The sequence below is a fragment of the Planococcus citri genome, chromosome 4 (assembly GCF_950023065.1).
Source record: "Planococcus citri chromosome 4, ihPlaCitr1.1, whole genome shotgun sequence".
Classification (NCBI taxonomy): Eukaryota; Metazoa; Arthropoda; class Insecta; order Hemiptera; family Pseudococcidae; genus Planococcus; species Planococcus citri.
This window is the reverse complement of record NC_088680.1, coordinates 5,194,684-5,212,409: the sequence shown is the minus strand read 5'-3', so window position 1 is coordinate 5,212,409 and position 17,726 is coordinate 5,194,684. Positions and strand designations below refer to the sequence as shown.

At 36.5% G+C, this 17,726-nt stretch overlaps 1 protein-coding gene across 1 annotated transcript; it reads right to left on the bottom strand.

Annotated features, from left to right (window-relative positions):
• Positions 1 to 4,366: 4,366 nt before the first annotated feature.
• On the bottom strand, positions 4,367 to 13,422 carry LOC135843668 (protein yellow-like). The gene is made up of 2 exons (XM_065361624.1): positions 12,819 to 13,422; positions 4,367 to 5,689 (listed from the first exon to the last, which is right to left on the bottom strand). Exons 1-2 carry the CDS (start codon positions 13,132 to 13,134, stop codon positions 4,725 to 4,727), a joined length of 1,281 nt encoding a protein of 426 aa, XP_065217696.1. The 5' UTR covers positions 13,135 to 13,422; the 3' UTR covers positions 4,367 to 4,724.
• Between the last annotated feature and the right edge of the window lie 4,304 nt (positions 13,423 to 17,726).

Genomic DNA, 17,726 nt, shown 5'->3' with positions numbered 1-17,726 from the left:
TGTCTTTGGTTCAATTCATGTATTTTGTTGTTGTTTTGAAATTATTTTGAATTTGTTTTAAAATACAGACTTTCTATTTCTTAGTTTTTCGCATATAGCGGACAAACCGTGCGTCCTAGTGAAAATCTGATGTGAGTGATCTCAAAGAGAATCTAATTCTCTACAATTTTGTTTCTGTGCAATTTTTTTAGGACACTCCGTTTATGATCTACGCCTCTGCAAAGTTTAGCTTGTTCTGACTTCCCCCATCAGAACAGTTTATATTTTATTCCACTGAACGAAAGCTACTATGTCAATCACGCTCAAATTTTCACCACAGGTTAAGAACCCTTATGGGATCCTACATAATAAATTTGATCCATATTGGTTCATTGGAAGGGGAGTAACAGCTGGTCAAATGCGAAAAATCATTCTGACTTGCCCCAGTGCACCTTATCTGTTTTCTTGGAAAATGGTAGTAAGTTTCTCCAGTTCTTGTTTCAGGTTTTCTTCATGGCATACTATCCTGGCATGTTTGGCTAGAGTGTGGATTACTCCTTTCTTCTGTGCAGGATGGTGGTGGGAATCTGCCCTTATGCATTTGTTGGTGTGTGTGGGCTTCCTGTATATACTGTGCTGCAGTTTCTTCCCAGTTTCTCTGCGTAGTTTAACATCTAGGAAGGTAAGCTCATTGGTTTTCTCCTCTTCTACAGTGAATTTTATGGCTGGATGAATGCTGTTCAGGTGTTGTATGAGTTCTTGCAGTTTGTCTCTTCCATGTTGCCAAACAGCAAATACATCATCATCCACATATCTTAGCCAGATCTTTAGTTTCAAAGTTGCTGTTTCCAAGGCCTTTTCCTCAAACTTTTCTATGTAGAAATTTCCACTTTGGGGGAGAGAGGTGAGCCCATGGCTACTCAATCTTTTTGTTCGTAGAATGCTCCATTGTATAGGAAATAGCTCGCTTTCAGGCAGTGGTCGAAGAGTTTGGCCAAATCATTAGAGAGTGCTGGGACCAATCAAGAGAGACCACACCTAACTTGGACCTATAACTAGATCTCAATCAAGAAAGAACCCTCAGTGGTGAACACTGCTCTGAAGAAGCTAGATGTATAATTCCAGTGAAATATTAGCAAAATTTATTGTTGTAATCCGGCTTAATACCTGTTAATAAAGTTTTTAAACAAAACAATAAGTGGCCATATTAGTTTCAATTTCCAAAACTCATATGTTTGTGTCATGCCAATTTCTCCCACTGGGTGCTCTTGGCTGCGCTGTTGTCAAATTCTTAAACAAAATACAGTGAAACCAAGAGCACCCAGCATGAGAAATTGGCACTACACAAAATATCACAACCATCCCTTTTCCCCATTGCCTGCAGATTGAAGTACATTGCAGCCAAGAGCGCCCAGTGGGAGAAATTGGCATGATATAAAATATTACTACCGTCCTTTTTCCCCATTGCCTTTAGTTTGATGTCTTCCAGAAGGGCCCAGGTGCAGTGTCCATAATCACTGAGCACGTTTCTAGTCAAATACATTTAATACACAACAACAAATATCAAATTTTCTTTTTTCCTGAATTTTCTCCACAATTACTAATTAGAAGAGTGGAGATACTACATACAAACAAAGGTTTGAGCTTGAAATCAACTTGCACAGCTTGAATTACGAACTTGATGCAAAGTGAAATTTATTACTAAAAAGCATTGGTCTGGACCATTACCGCATGGTAAGTGATCATTTTGATGCAAAACTGGTGGTGCATTCAACTTATGATGAAATATGTAGTGCTCTTCCTTGACTCTTTATTACCACCCTATAACTGACTATCTGTCAGAGTGAGTAAAATTCTGCCAAACCACTAGAAAAAGGGTGTGATTTAATACCACGACCAAAAAGGGCGTCAGCACGACAAGCATAGGCACTTTCACGCCAGAAAAATCATTTCCACGACTAAATTGGAAATTCCCAACAATAAAGAGCTTACCCTGACATAAAAGGTACTACAACAACAAAATAATGAATCAAACGACGAATTAAAAAATTCACGACATTTTATTACTTTCCACTGCTATATAAGGCAATGCACGACAAAACTTTTCTATCAAAAACAGGCATTTCACCGACAGAAATAAACGTTTAAAAAATATTAAAATGATACCAAAAAAACGAAGTAGGTAAGTATGTAAAAAATTGCTGTTTATAGAAGTAATGTTTTGTGGGCTTTGATGGATGACCCCCCCCCCTTCGTTTTTTGACCTCAGGTACGAAGCGAAGGGGGGCTAAGGGGCAACAGTTTGCCCCCCTCCGGTTCCGCGAAAGTAGGAAAAACTTGGGAAATTGTGAGAAATTCAAGTAAGTAAGGAAAATACAAAAATTCCAACAAAATTATTTAGTTTCAGTTTTCAAAAATTCAAATTTTTTACAATCATGTATTTAATTTTCGTTCATTTGTCGACAAAATCGCCGATCTATCCTCAAAATTCTCATTTTTTTCTTAAGAGTTTGCCCTCGCTTTGCTTAGGGCAATTTGGTTTTTTTCTACTGAGTTACAATTTCACTCAAATGTTTTTGAAAGAAACCCTCAGTTGATTATTTGTTAAAATTTGTACAAAATATAAACGTAATTGAACTGATAATGTTCTGTCGTGTATGAAATTATTTTGTCGTGAATACTGCTTATCTTGTTATTAAATTGTAGTCGTTCATAAATACTTTATTGTCGGGCGTCATCTGGCGTGGAACTTCATCATTTTTCGTCGTTCATTCATCTTTTATGAACAAAAAAATGCTTGTCGTGATGACGCCCTTTTTCGTCGTGCAAAAAATATTTCCCCCTAGAAAAATATGTAAAATATCTCTCAATTCGTCAAATACCTATGTTCAAAAGCAGTGCCATGTAAATTCAGAATGACATTGGATGAAAGGTTGCAAGAAGCAAGATCAATTCCTGGTTAGCATAAACAACTTGTCAATGCTCAAAAAAATCATTGCCAAATATCCAGATCAACATGATACATTCAACGATGTTGTAAAAACAGCCAATCTACTCCAGTCAGCTCAACTACAATGCTCATCAATCATCACATCATAAGCTAAAACAGAAACATCAACTCTACACAAAGCACTCCTCTCCACACAGAACAATGCTGAATGCAGTGATAATAATTGACGCTTCAAAGTTCAAAGTATTGTATTCATTGTGGTTGTGAACATCACAAATTCAATGTAAAATGGTCAGCTGCCCAAAACACATGTCAAAACTGTGGTAAAAATGGTCATTATCAGCAGTGCTGCCTGAGCTCAAGTAAAGTTGAACTTGAAAACTTCAACTCAAAATGTGCAACACCATCAGTAAAATGCAATACTCGTATCAGTGGTAGACCATAGTAATGACACAGAGTATGCTACACTGTTTAAGTCAAGGCAGCTGGCACTGGCAGTCTTATATCAGACCAGTGGTAGATGTGAAGATGTCCTCGACATTTTTAAAAATCTTTTTTACATTAGTATGGGATATATGTAGCATATAGAGAATTGTGGTACTCACATCTAAGCTGGTAACATTGTTCAACATGGCAGTTACAATTAAACTTTAGCAACTTGATTTGTGCTTTATTATGTGCGGATAAAGTCATTACAACAACTCTGGTCAAAATATTCACACCTACTTAAGGAAAAATTCAAAAAATCAAAAATTTCCTATGTTTGAAGGAAAATTTTTGAAATTTGAACAAATGGCTGTATCGTGTCGAAAATCATCCCCTTCCCTTCGATTCAAATTTCACAATTTCGAGCCATCTTGGAGCCTCCAATGCGATTTTCAAATTCCCCGGAAGGTATGAGAATTGATTTCGATTTCACATATGTTTTTTGGAAATTTTGTGCCCCCTCACCCCAAAAAAAATCCTATTCATGTCAAAATTGCGCTTCAAATGCGGATATAATGATTTGTTTAAATCCAAAATCCTTCAGGACGGTAAATTTTTCATCAGGACAGCTAAAATTTTTTATGAAGCTTCTTTGTAAAATAAAATGAAAATTACAGAATTAAAATCAGTAACTGAATGACCGAGAGGTTCCTTTTACTGTGAAATGAGGCCAATAAAAATAGAGATGGGGTCAAATCTTGATGTAGACAGTACTTACTTGTAAACTTACCTTGAATTAAGATTTGTTCAACTAATAATGATTCATTTTGTTTCTTTGTTTCAGGTGAGTCGATAAATGCTTTCAATTTGATAGAAAAATATGAGTAGGTGAGTTTTCATGAAAGAAAAATCTACTTTTTTACTCTGATCCAACTCTTTCTTGAGTGAAGCTTCTGAAAAAAAAAATGGAATTCATAAAATTTGGACGTCTAATAAATTTGAAAGCGGGAAGAGTCGATTACCTTCTTATTTATTAAGAAACAATTTAAAAAATATTAAAATTAAAATAAATATCATGAATCACATTATTACTTTGAAAATATTATAGGATAATCGGTAATGATTACACCATCATTTATAACTTTGGTTGAACAAGAAACAGAAACTCATAAGAGTTTTAACGAACTTACGAACCAATACTCTTGAGCAACATTTATGACGCTTAATAATATCACAAATACAATTCTCGAAATATTTTACATCATGTCGAAGCATGATTTGAACTTTCAAAAAGGCAGCGTCATTCATATTGATGTAAATTATCCCTATGTTGGTCAAAACTGCCTTTTATTTCAATTAGGTAGGTACTTTACACCTTTCTGGACCAAAAAGACCTATTCACGTCGCAGTTGGTGTTCCTAATAGCTTGCCTGAGCGATCCGCTAAACACTCGGAAATTCGGTTGATCCGAATATAATCCAGACCCATAGATCACTTCGGGAACTCGATTACTCATAGCCCACAAATTATTATTGTCGATTTTCACATTGACAAAATACACCATGGTGCGATCATTGGAAACCACTATATCGCTATTCGCGGCAAAACTACCCTGTTTCCTGGTATTCCAACACCCGATAGCGTTCTTATTGACGAGCGAGTAAAAAAGTATACCGGATTTATCGTCGTAAGCTTGAGAAGCGGCTTGAAATGTGGCATTTCTGGTCGCAGCGATTGAGATCTGATTCGAAGTCAGGGTGGCATTCGGGTCTCTGAGGAAACGGGTATTCATGGTGAATTCGTTCAAACTGCACATCGGATGGAAGTACAGCCATTTGTCTCCTTGTTTGCTACGTTCGGTTAGACCTAAGCCGAATATGCCATCGGTCCAGCTGAAACTCAAGCCATTGACGCGGAATTCCATTTGGAAGGGGTCGGGACTAAAGTAAGGATGAAATTTACGCCAGGATGCGTCTTTTTGAAGGGAATACACGAGCAAGCCGTTGGAAGTAGGGTCGACAGCGTAGGCGTACGCATCTTCGCAAGAATCTCTGATATCTGGGAAGATATTGATGTAGATGGCGTTACAGGGTGAAGAGTCGAGTTGATGAGATTTTATGATTTGGTCGGTTTTCAAGTTGATGATCAACAGACGAGGTGATTGGATTCGTTGACCGTTGCCTTCGAAATCGGTTACCGATCCTGCATCCATGGCCCAAAGTCGGTCGCACGAGTCGATATTGACTCGGTAGATTGAGACGATGTTGCCTTCGGATGGGTGGTTCGAGGCCCAGTCTGGATATGGTGTCAGCAAAGGTGCGTTTTCGCTCGAATCTGCAATGTGGAAAAAATGTAAATTATATTATTTTAATGCCACAATCAGAATTTTTGGATTTGTTATTTCGAAGTTTCGTTATTTTGTTCTTTGACTTCCCCTCTCTCTCTCAGGAAATTTTGTGAATTTCCCATACACTAAGTCAAAAAAAGTTGTGTCAGGAGACCCATTGGCCTCCAAGTTGAAAATATGTAATGTGAAAAAAAACATACTTTATTCAAAAAGTTTCCCATTTCTGCGTCAAAATTCTCTATTAAAAAAATCCCTTTTTCTAAAAATTGAAATCCTCCCTTCCCTTCTGATCTCTCGAATTATTTTGATCCTCTTGTATGAACATGGAGCACTCTTAAGTTAGAAAAAATTGAGAAAAAAATGCAATTGAACAAAATCTGTTGAAATTTTTTTAAAGCAACTTCCATTTTCAAGAAAAAACCTTCCTGGCTCCCCAAGCAATATTTTTGATTTTTTCAAATTCATTTTTTCAATTTAAGGCTTCCTTTACAAGAAGACAAGTATTGTTTGAGAGGCTGAAAGAGAGTTTTTCTTGAAAATAGGGTTATTGAAAAGGCTTCTGACCAGAAATGACAAATTTTCAAAAAATGCCTACTGACTTCAATTTTTTATTCATTTTAGATTTTTTCAAAGTTTTAAGCGCTTTATGCAAGGAGACCAACATGATTTAGTGGCCGGGGAGGGGGGTTCTTGAAAAAGAGGATGATTTAGAATTAGGTACTTACTATGACAAGAAAATGGAGTTTCAAAAATTTTTTTACTGATTTTGATTTATTCTATTCCACAAATTCTAGGGCGTTTCTTTGAAAATTTGATCAATTAGAAGGATTTTGACCAAAAATGAAAAAATTTTCCAAAATCATTCACAAATTTCTATTTTTACTTTTTTCCCAATTTGTATGGGATGCTATTCAGGGGAGCAAACATTTTATGGAGCTTTTCCTTGAGGATATCAAATTGTAATTGATTAAAATTGGACATGATGCCATTAATGTCACCAATGTAATTATTAAAAAAAGCAGAGGTGAAAAAAGATGAATCTGGAGAAATTGTGAGTAAGAAATCATATAAGGTGGCATTACCACTCTTTAATGTATACCTTAGCTCAAAAGAAAACAACAAGACCATTTATGAAATGGGGTCCTTGTTACACACTCAAGTGAAGGTAGAACCTCCAGCAAAAAAGAGGGAGCTACCCCAATGTAAAAACTGCCAGTAATTTGGTCATACCAAAACATCTGTGCAAGGAAACCCAGATGTGTCAAGTGTGGATTAGACCATGAATGATGAAACAAAACAATGTAGGAAGAAGAAAGAAGACCCAGCTAAGTGTGCTAATGGTGATGGTGATCATACAGCTAACTGGAAGGGGTGTCCAGTATATCAAGCAAAAATTGTAGCTGTATCGATACCAAAGATGACAGTAACTGATCGTATCAAGCAAAGGACCACTCAAAGCCTGGAGCAGATAACAACTCAGAAACCTGAACAAGCCAAAATTGTCAAAAGAAACCTTCCAAACAGAGCTGTGGGACTGAAATGATTTTGAAATTGGATATCGGTTTCAGGATTGAAATTCTTTCATTTTGGGATTGGATTCGTTTCGGGATTCGTTCTCCTAAATTTTCATTTCGGTTTTGGGATTTGTTTTGGGATTGAAAAAATTGTTTTGGTTCCGGGTTGAATCGGTTTCAGTTTTGGGATTTCCATTTCAACCAATTTTAAGCCCAAATTGACTAATGAACCCTACAAGGGTTTAAATACATAAATAATGGGCGGTTTTAAAATGAAAAATCCAATGGAGTGATTAGTTAAACATTTTAAGTGCATATTTTGCTGAATTAGTCAAGTAATTTTTATTGTAATCTGAATGATTTACAATAAATGATGTAAAATAACCATTTTTTAAAATAAAATCGTGGAAAAAAGGCAAAAATTGAAATCTCAAAACCTAAATGATTTTGTTTCAGATCCAGGATTATTTCGGGTTCAAAATTATATCGGTTTCGGGATTTTTTCAGTTTCGGGGTCAAGAAAAATAATGATTTTGGTTTTGGGATTAGTTTTGGGATCAGGTTTGAATTGGGATTTAATCAGTTCTGGTTTTGCTGGTTTTGGGACATTTTTGGTCCCACAGCTCTGCTTCCAAAGAATAACACCGATGAATCAGATGAACCAATGGAACTAGAAGAGCAGCCAAGCTTACAAGACATAGTGGTGGGATATTATTGATGTGCGAGTGTACTGATATTTATCAACATGAAAAATCTGATATTGATATACACATCGGGAAATCTTTGAAAATTATGCAAAAATTCTGTAAATGAATAGACCGGTTCATGGTGAGATATTTGGTTTTAATAAGCGTACGGGTACAGCGTGAATTTAACTAATATTTCGTAGTCGAAGGGTTTTTTCTTTTGTTGTGTGAGGGTTCACCGGGTTAACCGGGACAACTTTTGCATAAGAAAAACAATGCTTAGACACCCACTATATTCACACAACACTCGTCCGCGAACAGGTCTATTGTGAGAGGTGTTTTTTTGCTCTTTTTGAGCATTTCCAGACTTCATTAGGGCAAAATATTGATTATTACAGCTATTGATGGAGCCATGGGCCATATTCTGTAGGATGGTGAAATGTTGACATTATATGTAGGTACGTCATCAATGTCATCATTCCTTTAAAGTGCTGAATATAGGTAGGTAGATACTGAAAAAGCAAAGAATAAGGAATAGAAGCAACTTCGAGTTGATTTAGTTTCTCTTTTCATGAAAAATCAGCTGTTTTATGAATGTGAAAAACTTTTGATATATGTGACGCGGCGACGCGGCACGACAAAATCGACCTTCGAACTGAAAATAAGTTTTTGAGTTATGGGGGGTTAAAGTTTTCAGTCCAGTTCTGCTCGTTTAGCGGAAGCGCTTGCGTTCTAATCACGTTCTCCGGCTAAACTGAGCTAAACATAGTCTTGGATAACGTTTCTTGCCTGTTTTGTATGAATATCACTGGGTAAAATGGTTATTTACATTGATACAGGGGGCTCAGTCATGATTGCGCTCATTTTTTCAATTTTTTTTTTATTTTTTCATTATTTTCAATTTTGAAATCGATCTGGAGGCGAAACAAAACGTTCTACGAGAAAAATACGTTGAGCAAAGTTGTAGAAAATTAAATTTCCAAAAACCTATAAGAGGTTTATTTTTCTCCAAAATGCATAGTTTTTCCGTTTTTCTCAAAAAACAGAAATTTTATGGTAATCATCATGAGGTTTTTGTTTTTTGAGAAAAACGGAAAAACTATGCATTTTGGAGAAAAATAAACCTCTTATAGGTTTTTGGAAATTTAATTCTCTACAACTTTGCTCGATGAATTTTTCTCGTAGAACGCTTTGTTTCGCCTCCAGGTCGATTTAAAAGTTGAAATAATGAAACAATTTTTAAAAAATCAAAAAAATCAAAAAAATGAGCACACTTCTGACTGGATTACCATGTATATGGAGCTATGCAAATCATAGGGACTTCTGGGTGGTTTTAAATGATTTTTGAATGTCCGAGGACCAAAAATCCGTCAAAAAGTGAAAAATAATTTTTTCAGTCGGAAGGTCGATTTTGTTGTGCCGCGTCACATATATTGATATGAGACCTTCAATATTTTGATGATATCGATATCCCAAAATGTTGAGAATATCCCATCACTACTTACAAGACATTTGCGAACTGCTTTTAAAAAATGGATAAAAGAATTTCTCAAGTTGAAAACTCACAAAACAAGCTCAAAGCGAAGAAACATCCATAATTTAAAACCTCACGACTTAGTCATAGATATTATAAAAAATAAATGGAGTACTCTCACTGGAGAGTTACTTCATAAAATAGCAGAGTATAATCTCACTGGAGAGAACCTGGCACATGTCATTTACCTAACAAACTTGTTTAAAGTCAGATATATTACTTATTTGAGGTCTCCTTAAGATTGTAATAAACCTTGTTAAATTTTTAAAAAATGAAAAAATTGAGGCGACCTTGTACAAGGAAAACAGTATTTTAGGTGAGGGGAGGGGGAGGGGGGGAATTAGAAAAGGTTTTTTTCAACTTACTACGTAGAAATGTTTTTAAGAATTTTGTACTATAATTTTGATTCGTTTCAAAATTTGTTTGATTTTTTTCAAATGAGGGGGAGGGGGAATGGAGCTTTATAAAACTGGGCCAAAAGCCAAAACACAGTGAGAAAATGGAGAAGGTTTTATTTAGAAGAATTGTGACGCAAAAATGAAATATTTTTAGGTAAATTGTTTTTTTCCTTTCATTTTTTTTTAGGATGCTTTCTGGTACTCCTACGACTTGATTTTAATTTGGACGGCCAAGTCACCCCCCCCCCTCCCCAATAAATTTCCATCATTTCCCGTGAATCTTGAATGAATCTGTGGTGATGAGCTTTTTTTGCCTTTAACATCTTTAAATTTTTTCCAAAGAGGTGAAAATAGCACCCCAAAGTGTAATTTTTTTTCAGATTACTTTTTCCATTTTTTTTTATTGAACTAGTTTTTGAGTTTTCAGCAAAACGTCCAGACAGTCTCGCATTTTAATCATAAATTTGAGTAAAGAATTCCAATTTCCAACAAATATCGCGAAAAAAAGGGTAATTTTTCACAATTAGATTTTCAGTATTGCTTTTTGCTAAATAAAGCTAAATTTTGAGAATTTTAGCAAAATGATGCTCCGCGAGGGCACAGGTTGTTGTCGCTAAAGGTAGTCTCTAGGTAGTAGCTCGGATCATCAAGAGGAGGCAGTTCCCCAGGACAGATGAGAAGGCGAAGACAACACCAGGGGTATTCTGCACGTCCACGTCGTGCGGAATGGTAACATGTTGCTGTTCGATGGACTCGGAATCGATAAACATGGCTAAAGCAGAATTCTCTAGTTGGTGGAACGACGGGGAGGAGTGGCAAGTCGAAGGCCAAGCCTCTACATAAATACGGATTACAATCAAGAATGCATAAGATCTGCAGAACACCAACAACTCACTCGTTCCAGCCCCAGGGAAGTGCAAGAGCTTCAGAGTGAGTAGGCGAATACCAGCGCCTAAAAACTGGCAAATTCGGCTAAGGGAGTAAACCTCAACAGAAAATCATGGTGGAAGGCAACGGGAAACCAACACCATTATATTTCCCTAGAATTATATGGACATCAATTTAGCAACGGCCCTAAGTCTCCGTCAGGCTGATCCTCATCCGCCAAGGCAGCCGGATAGGGTGCTAAGAATACGCGGAGTCAAAACAAGGCGGAACAACATCAACGTCGCAACCTGGAATGTGCGCACTTTGTATAAAATTGGACAACTTGCTAACGTAATTTAAGAAGCCAGGACGGTATTTTCATGCTAGCGGTACAGGGGAAAATCCAAGGAAGATCGACGAGAGGGAGGAAACAATCGGAGCTGTTAACAACAAACTCACCAGCCAACTCTCCCTGTAAGACCCTGAAAGAAACGATCAGATACGCTAGATACCGGCTAATATAGATGGACATATACGCTATCTCCTGTAAAGGAGCGCAACTACGACGACGACGACGAGCAAAATGATGGACTTTTTGACTATTTCTGGACTAAAAATGACGTTTTGAAAATTTTCGACATTTTTTGCACAAAAAGACAATTTTTATGGAAAAAAATTGACAATAATTGACAAAAAATTACAGTTTTTCAAAAAGTGAGACATTTTTGCATTTTTGAAAATTCTTGTTTTTTTTGCCAAAAATTTCAAAAAGCCTTACTTACTTTTTTCAAAACATTTTCCAATAGTCTTGCATTTTGCGAAAAAATCTAGCTTTTTAGCTGGTAAAAAGTCTCGCTGTTTCACAAAAATCACCAAAAAATGTCATTTTTTTACCAACAAAAATGCAAAAATGTCTCACTTTTTGAAGTTTGCTAAAATTCTCAAAACGTTGCTTTATTTTGCCAAAAATGATTTTTTTTATATGTTAGAAATTGCAAACATATTCATCTTGGATTAGGTACTAAAGTTGAGTACTTTTTTTTTAGAAAAAATGAGTATTTTTTTTTAGAAGGAATGAGTAATTTTTTTTAGAAAAATTGAGTAATTTTTTTTTAGAAAAATTGAGTAATTTTTTTAGAAAAATTGAGTATTTTTTTTTTTAGAAAAATCGAGTAACTTTTTTTAGAAAAATTGAGTACCTAATTTTTTTTAGAAAGAATGAGTAATTTTTTTTAGAAAAAATGAAGACGAATACTGTAATAACATGATGAAAGTTTTCTGGAAGATGAGATAGCTCGAAATTGAATAGGTTTCCTTTGCTGAAAAAAATATCTGAATGGTGAATTTTTGGATCCAAACTTTATAAAAATTGGTCAAAACTGTATATGAAGAGTGATATTCCAAAACTCGCTTTGTCCATTTTCGCAACTTTTCAGGAAAGAGGAAAAACAGTTCCCCTTTAAACGGGTAAATTGGCTTTTTAGGCAAGTTTAGCACTTTATTTGGGTGGATTTATGATGTAGGAGTGTAGGTAAACACTTCATCCACTAAATACTGCTGAAAAAAATTTCAATAAATATGGACAAAGCGCGTTTTGGAACATTATTTTTTTTTTAATTTGTAGTGAATTGGCTATTTAGGTGAGTTTAACACCTCATTTTGGTAGGTTGATGATGCAGGAATGTGAGTTAATACTTCATCTACCAGGTACTGCTGAAAACCCAACTTTGATAAAAATGGACAAAGCGAGTTCCCGTTTTGGGAAGAAATTCGAAATAGTAATCATTTTCAAGAACATCGCATGAAAATATCTGTTTCGAAATTTTCTAAAAATTTTACTAAAATGAACATTCTCTTCGTTTGATTGCTTCATGATCAAAATGATTGAATAGAATAAAATCTGATCACGAAGCAGATTTTGTGCACCCCTTCCCTTCACTTCTCTTTCCTTCCATATTCCTTTTTAGACGATATGAGCTACATATAACATGTAGCCTGAATTTTCTCTCCAACGAAGAAACAAACCAGTCCAAAAACTAGTATTATGAGAGTTCCTAACCTTGAATTCGATATTTTTAAACACTTAGGTTAATATATGTATTCACTGGCCCACTCACTTATATTGATGTAATTCAAAGTCGCCGGTACTCCCGGGTTTCTTCTGGGGATAGTAATGAACAGCTTTTCTTCCCATATCCCCACTCCAAAAGGTATCGTGTTATTTGGAATATACGAACGATTTTCCAAAGCGACTCGCCTCTCAGCTTCACTTCCAAAACTGAAGTCGATCCGGTTCCATCTGAATCTTTCCACTAGTTTGGACTCGGTTTGAGGCAGTCTGTATCTCTCTTCTGGTGTCTGCTGCGTCGTCGCAGGAGAAGTTAAAATACACAGACATACTGCTAAAAATTTCGGCACATTTGCCATCATCATTTTTTTTTCACACCGAAAAATTCGATAATCGCACTATTTATAACGTTTAATCACACGAATGGCTGTAAAGCATCAAAATCTGCGCACGAACGCCGATTAACGGTCAATTTATGTAGATAACGCGACAGCGAACCGCAGAGTTGGATGTTGCGATTAAGAAAATGTATAGGTAATATGAAATCGCTAATAACTGCGGAATCGAACTAATAGACTAATATGCAACTTCCACTTTCTCTATAGCTACGTTATGACCAGAAAGCCAGTATATGCCAATGAGGTAAACATCTCCATCTCCTTCCGAAAATGGAAAGAAGCCGAAGGACGATTGGCTATTCATTAGATAGGTACTTTTTTTCACACGAAATATTACGAAATGCACTGCGAGTGCGAATTATCTTTTATTATAATCTTCGAAGTCATGATGAATGTATTAGTTTCTCGTTTTATTACGCTACGCTATGTTGGATACCTAGGAAATTATTAGCTCATTCTGAATCTTAGCTGGGTATATATCTAGTAATCACTATAACCAGGTAGTGAGGTAATTGCTTGATAATAGGTTTAAAAAATCGAAATATTAGTCCATTTAGGTATAAATTTTGAGATTTTTTACGACCTTTTATTCCACGCCAAATCGGCGGATTTTTGCACGAGGGGTGTTTGATTTTTTTCAAAATCCAATCAGATCACGTACATACGAAAATGAGAGCAAAATAAATGCTGAAATTTTAAAATATTGTTAATTTAGAATTTCTAATCAACCGCTAAAAAGGTCCTTCGCCTCGAAAAGCGAAAAATTCTTCCTAAGGAATCATACGTTCCAATATGTATCTTACAAATAGGACAAGTATGAAGATAATTATTTTTCCCGTACAGGTACGGTAAAAATGAGCAGGATGTGAGGGCACATGTTAGACACAATAATATGCATACTAAATGCTGCCCGAGCGCCCACTGAGTCGTTACTTTGGTCACTACTTCATTACCACAATTCGTACAAGTCCATACGAATGGATCTTCACCTAAATAAAATTGAGGCAGACCTCTCACACCTACGTAGGGCGGATATTTTGCCACTTTGGAATCAGAAGGAGATTTTGGCGTATTAGGAACAGACGCAGCGGCGGGCTCAGCAGCGACTGGAGAGTTTGGTGCATTACGAGCGGACACAGGTGACCCAACGGGGGGCGAGATCATTTCCGATGTCCTGTTCAAACAATATACTGAGTAATTTTCACACTGAAAGCGATGCCGAAAACTGAACTATGTACTGATTTCATTACCTATCAATAGAAATGAATAACGTGATAATAAAAAATTATCTGATAAAAATACCTACCTATCTGCAATAATATCGTGAAAAAAATTAACAAAAATTTTAATCTATAGGTAGAGGTACATTGGTTTTAAAATAAATTAATTTTCAACTTGAATTTTCCATTACACAAAATAATCATTTTTACTGAACGTTGATTGTTGACAAATAGTTCATCCTGCATTTTGTGATAAGTATGTATTTTTGATAAGCGAGGATTGTTGAAGTTTAAACTTTGGAATTTGGCAGCCGTGTATTTAGTGTGCCTCTTGGGCCAGTCTTGATGTTTTCAAAATTTCCTGTTTGTTGATTCTCGGCCAACGTTTGTTCAACACAGCTTTCAGTCATTCGGTAAAATCAGCATGATTGAGCGAAATTCGAAAAAAAAATTGCTTTAAAAAATAGGTAAAAAGATAGATATTTTGGCCCCTTTTTTGGGGTACATAGGGACATTGTGGGGTGGGACCCAAAACATAAGTTCATACTTGATCTTGGCGACCTAAAAAACATGCATTTGATATATCGCTCGACTTTTTGATGATTTTTTGAAATTTTAGCCCCCTTGTTGGGGGGGGGGGGTGCGACCCAATAAATAAGTTCATATTCGTACTTGGCGACCTCGAAAACATACCATTCGATATATCACTCGACTTTTCATGGTTTTTCAAAATTTTGACCACCTTTTTGGGGCACAGAGGGGCTTTGAGGGGTTCGACCCAAAAAAGTTCATTTAGTCGCTTTTTTGCCTAACAAAAGTCGTGCTTTTTGCTAAAAATAGTCGAAAAGTCTTCCTTTTTCAAAAATTTTTGCGTTATGAAAAAATGGCCAAAAATTTCCAAAAATTGAGGATTTTTCAAAATTTCAAATTTTTTTCCTAAAATTTGCCAAAAAGTCTAAAACTTTATTGTCTTTTTACTTGAAATTTTTGGAAAAAAGTCTGGTTTTTTGACAAAGATTGCTTTTGCTAATGATTTGTTAAATTCCTTCTTTTCGTTGAAATTGTCTTGCTTTTAACGAAAAACTTCCTCTTTTTTTCAAGAATGGTCCAAAAATCTTGCTTTATAGTCCCTTTTTGCCAAAAATTGTCAACAGTTCTCATTTTTTCAGAAACTTTTACATATGTTTTATAAAAATGGCCAAAAGTTGTTGTTTTTTTTTCGCTGAAAATTCCAAGTCCCCCGTTTTTTCCACAAAATTGTCCAAACCAAAAGTCTCGCAAATTGCAAAAACTTATCATTTTTTGCTAAAAAATTGCCAAAAAGTCCTACTTTTTATTAACATTTTTCAAGTCTCGCTTTTTTTCAAAAAATTGATAAACTCTCGCTTTCTAAAATTCCAAAAAGTCTCTTAAAGCTGCTACTTGGGATCATAAATGCCAGAATAGAAAAGAAGATTGATGAGAACCTCAGTGAAACTCAATATGGCTTCGTAGTAAAGAAAGGAACCAGAAATGCAATAGCCCTACTGAAAGTGATCATTCAGAGATCACTGAATGCTAACAGGGAAATAATTGCATGTTTTATCTAGTAATGGGATATTATTGATATTTCCAACCATAGAAAAAGGAGAGGAGCTGATGGCACTGCTGGCTGATGGTAGGAGCAAGAAATGGATCGAACTCATGGAGGGGCTGGACCTGACCAAGGACAGCTCCAAGACCTGGAAACTCATCAAACGCCTCAATGGAGAAAAAACAAGCTGCCCATCCATTCCCAAAGTTACACCAAATGAAATAGCTAGCCAGCTGGTTGAAAATGGCAAACCTCCGATCAAATCCATAAGAGTAGGTGGAAGAGAACTGAAGGCGAAGAAAAGAACCACCTGAGTACCCCCTTCACCATCCAAGAAGTCACAGGTGTGATCAAGTCACTCAAACATGGCAAGGCAGCTGGCTTAGATGGCATACACAGTGAGTAGATCAAGAGAATTAGGCCAATAGGTGTCAAGTAGCTGACTGACCTTTCCAACTATGTGGCAAATACTGCATGGATGCCGAAGCTCTGGCAGAAGTCAAAGCTAGTAGCAATTCTTAAACCTGGGAAAGACCCTGATGATAGGAAAAGCTACAGACTCATCTCACTCCTGTGTCATTGCTATAAGCTATTTGAGTGACTGCTTCTTAATAGAGTACAGGACCCAATTGATGACAGATTTATCCCTCAACAAGCTGGTTTCCGCCAGGGGAAAAGCTGTATAAGCCAGGCCACCAACCTCATACAACACATTGAAGATGGTTTTGAGAAGAAGAAAGTCACAGGTGCAGTGTTTGTTGATCTAACTGCTGCATATGATACTGTGAACCATCACCTACCGTGCAAGAAAGTATATGCAGTCACCTAGGATCACAATTTCACCACCATCATTAAATCTATGCTCAGTAACAGGATGTTCTATGTAACCCATATGGGAAAGTCCAGTAGATGGAGAAGGCAAAAAAATGGACTGCCACAGGGGAGTGTTCTTGCCCCAATTCTGTTCAATACATACACAAATGACCAGCCAATCGGAGACCAGACCAGACACTTCCTGTATGCAGATGACCTAGCAGCAACAGCTCAGGGGGATACACACATAGAGGTACAAGAAAAAGTGATATCCGTTAGTAATCGGTATCGCCAAATAAAACCCGAACCTGTTAGTTGGTACAATCACTTTTCATAAAACGATTATTTCAGTATCATTTATGCATGGGCACAGAAATCCTTATCTGTTGCATGAATACATGAATGGTTGCGCACGCTTATATGAGCGAGGGGGTGTGTGAGTGTGTGAGTCAGTATTCAAAAGTGTTTGCGATAGCGATACCAAAAGCGATACTAACGACATCGCTTCAAATAAACCTGTTACTAACAGTATCGTTAACAGTTTTGAAGCAATGTCGTTGTAACGACTAACGACATTGTTCCAGGCTTTAATACCTACTATGTGAATGATGCCCTCAGACCAAATCCATTCAAAACTCAAGTGTGTAGCTTCCTCCTGAAGAATGTAAAGACGAAATGCACATTGAAGCTGGTGTGAGGAGGAGTGCAGCTGGAGAACTGTGAAAATCCCAAGTACCTAGGAATCACACTAGATCAAACCCTCACATATAAGGACACTGTGAGAACACATAATGAAGGTGGAAGCAAGAAACAACTTACTGTGGAAACTGGTATCAACTAGATGGGGAGCAAAGCCAAAGACACTGAGGACAACGGCCATGGCACTGTGCTACTCCCCAGCAGAGTATGGATGTGCTGCCTAGGGGTGATCAGCACATGTTAAGAAGATTGAC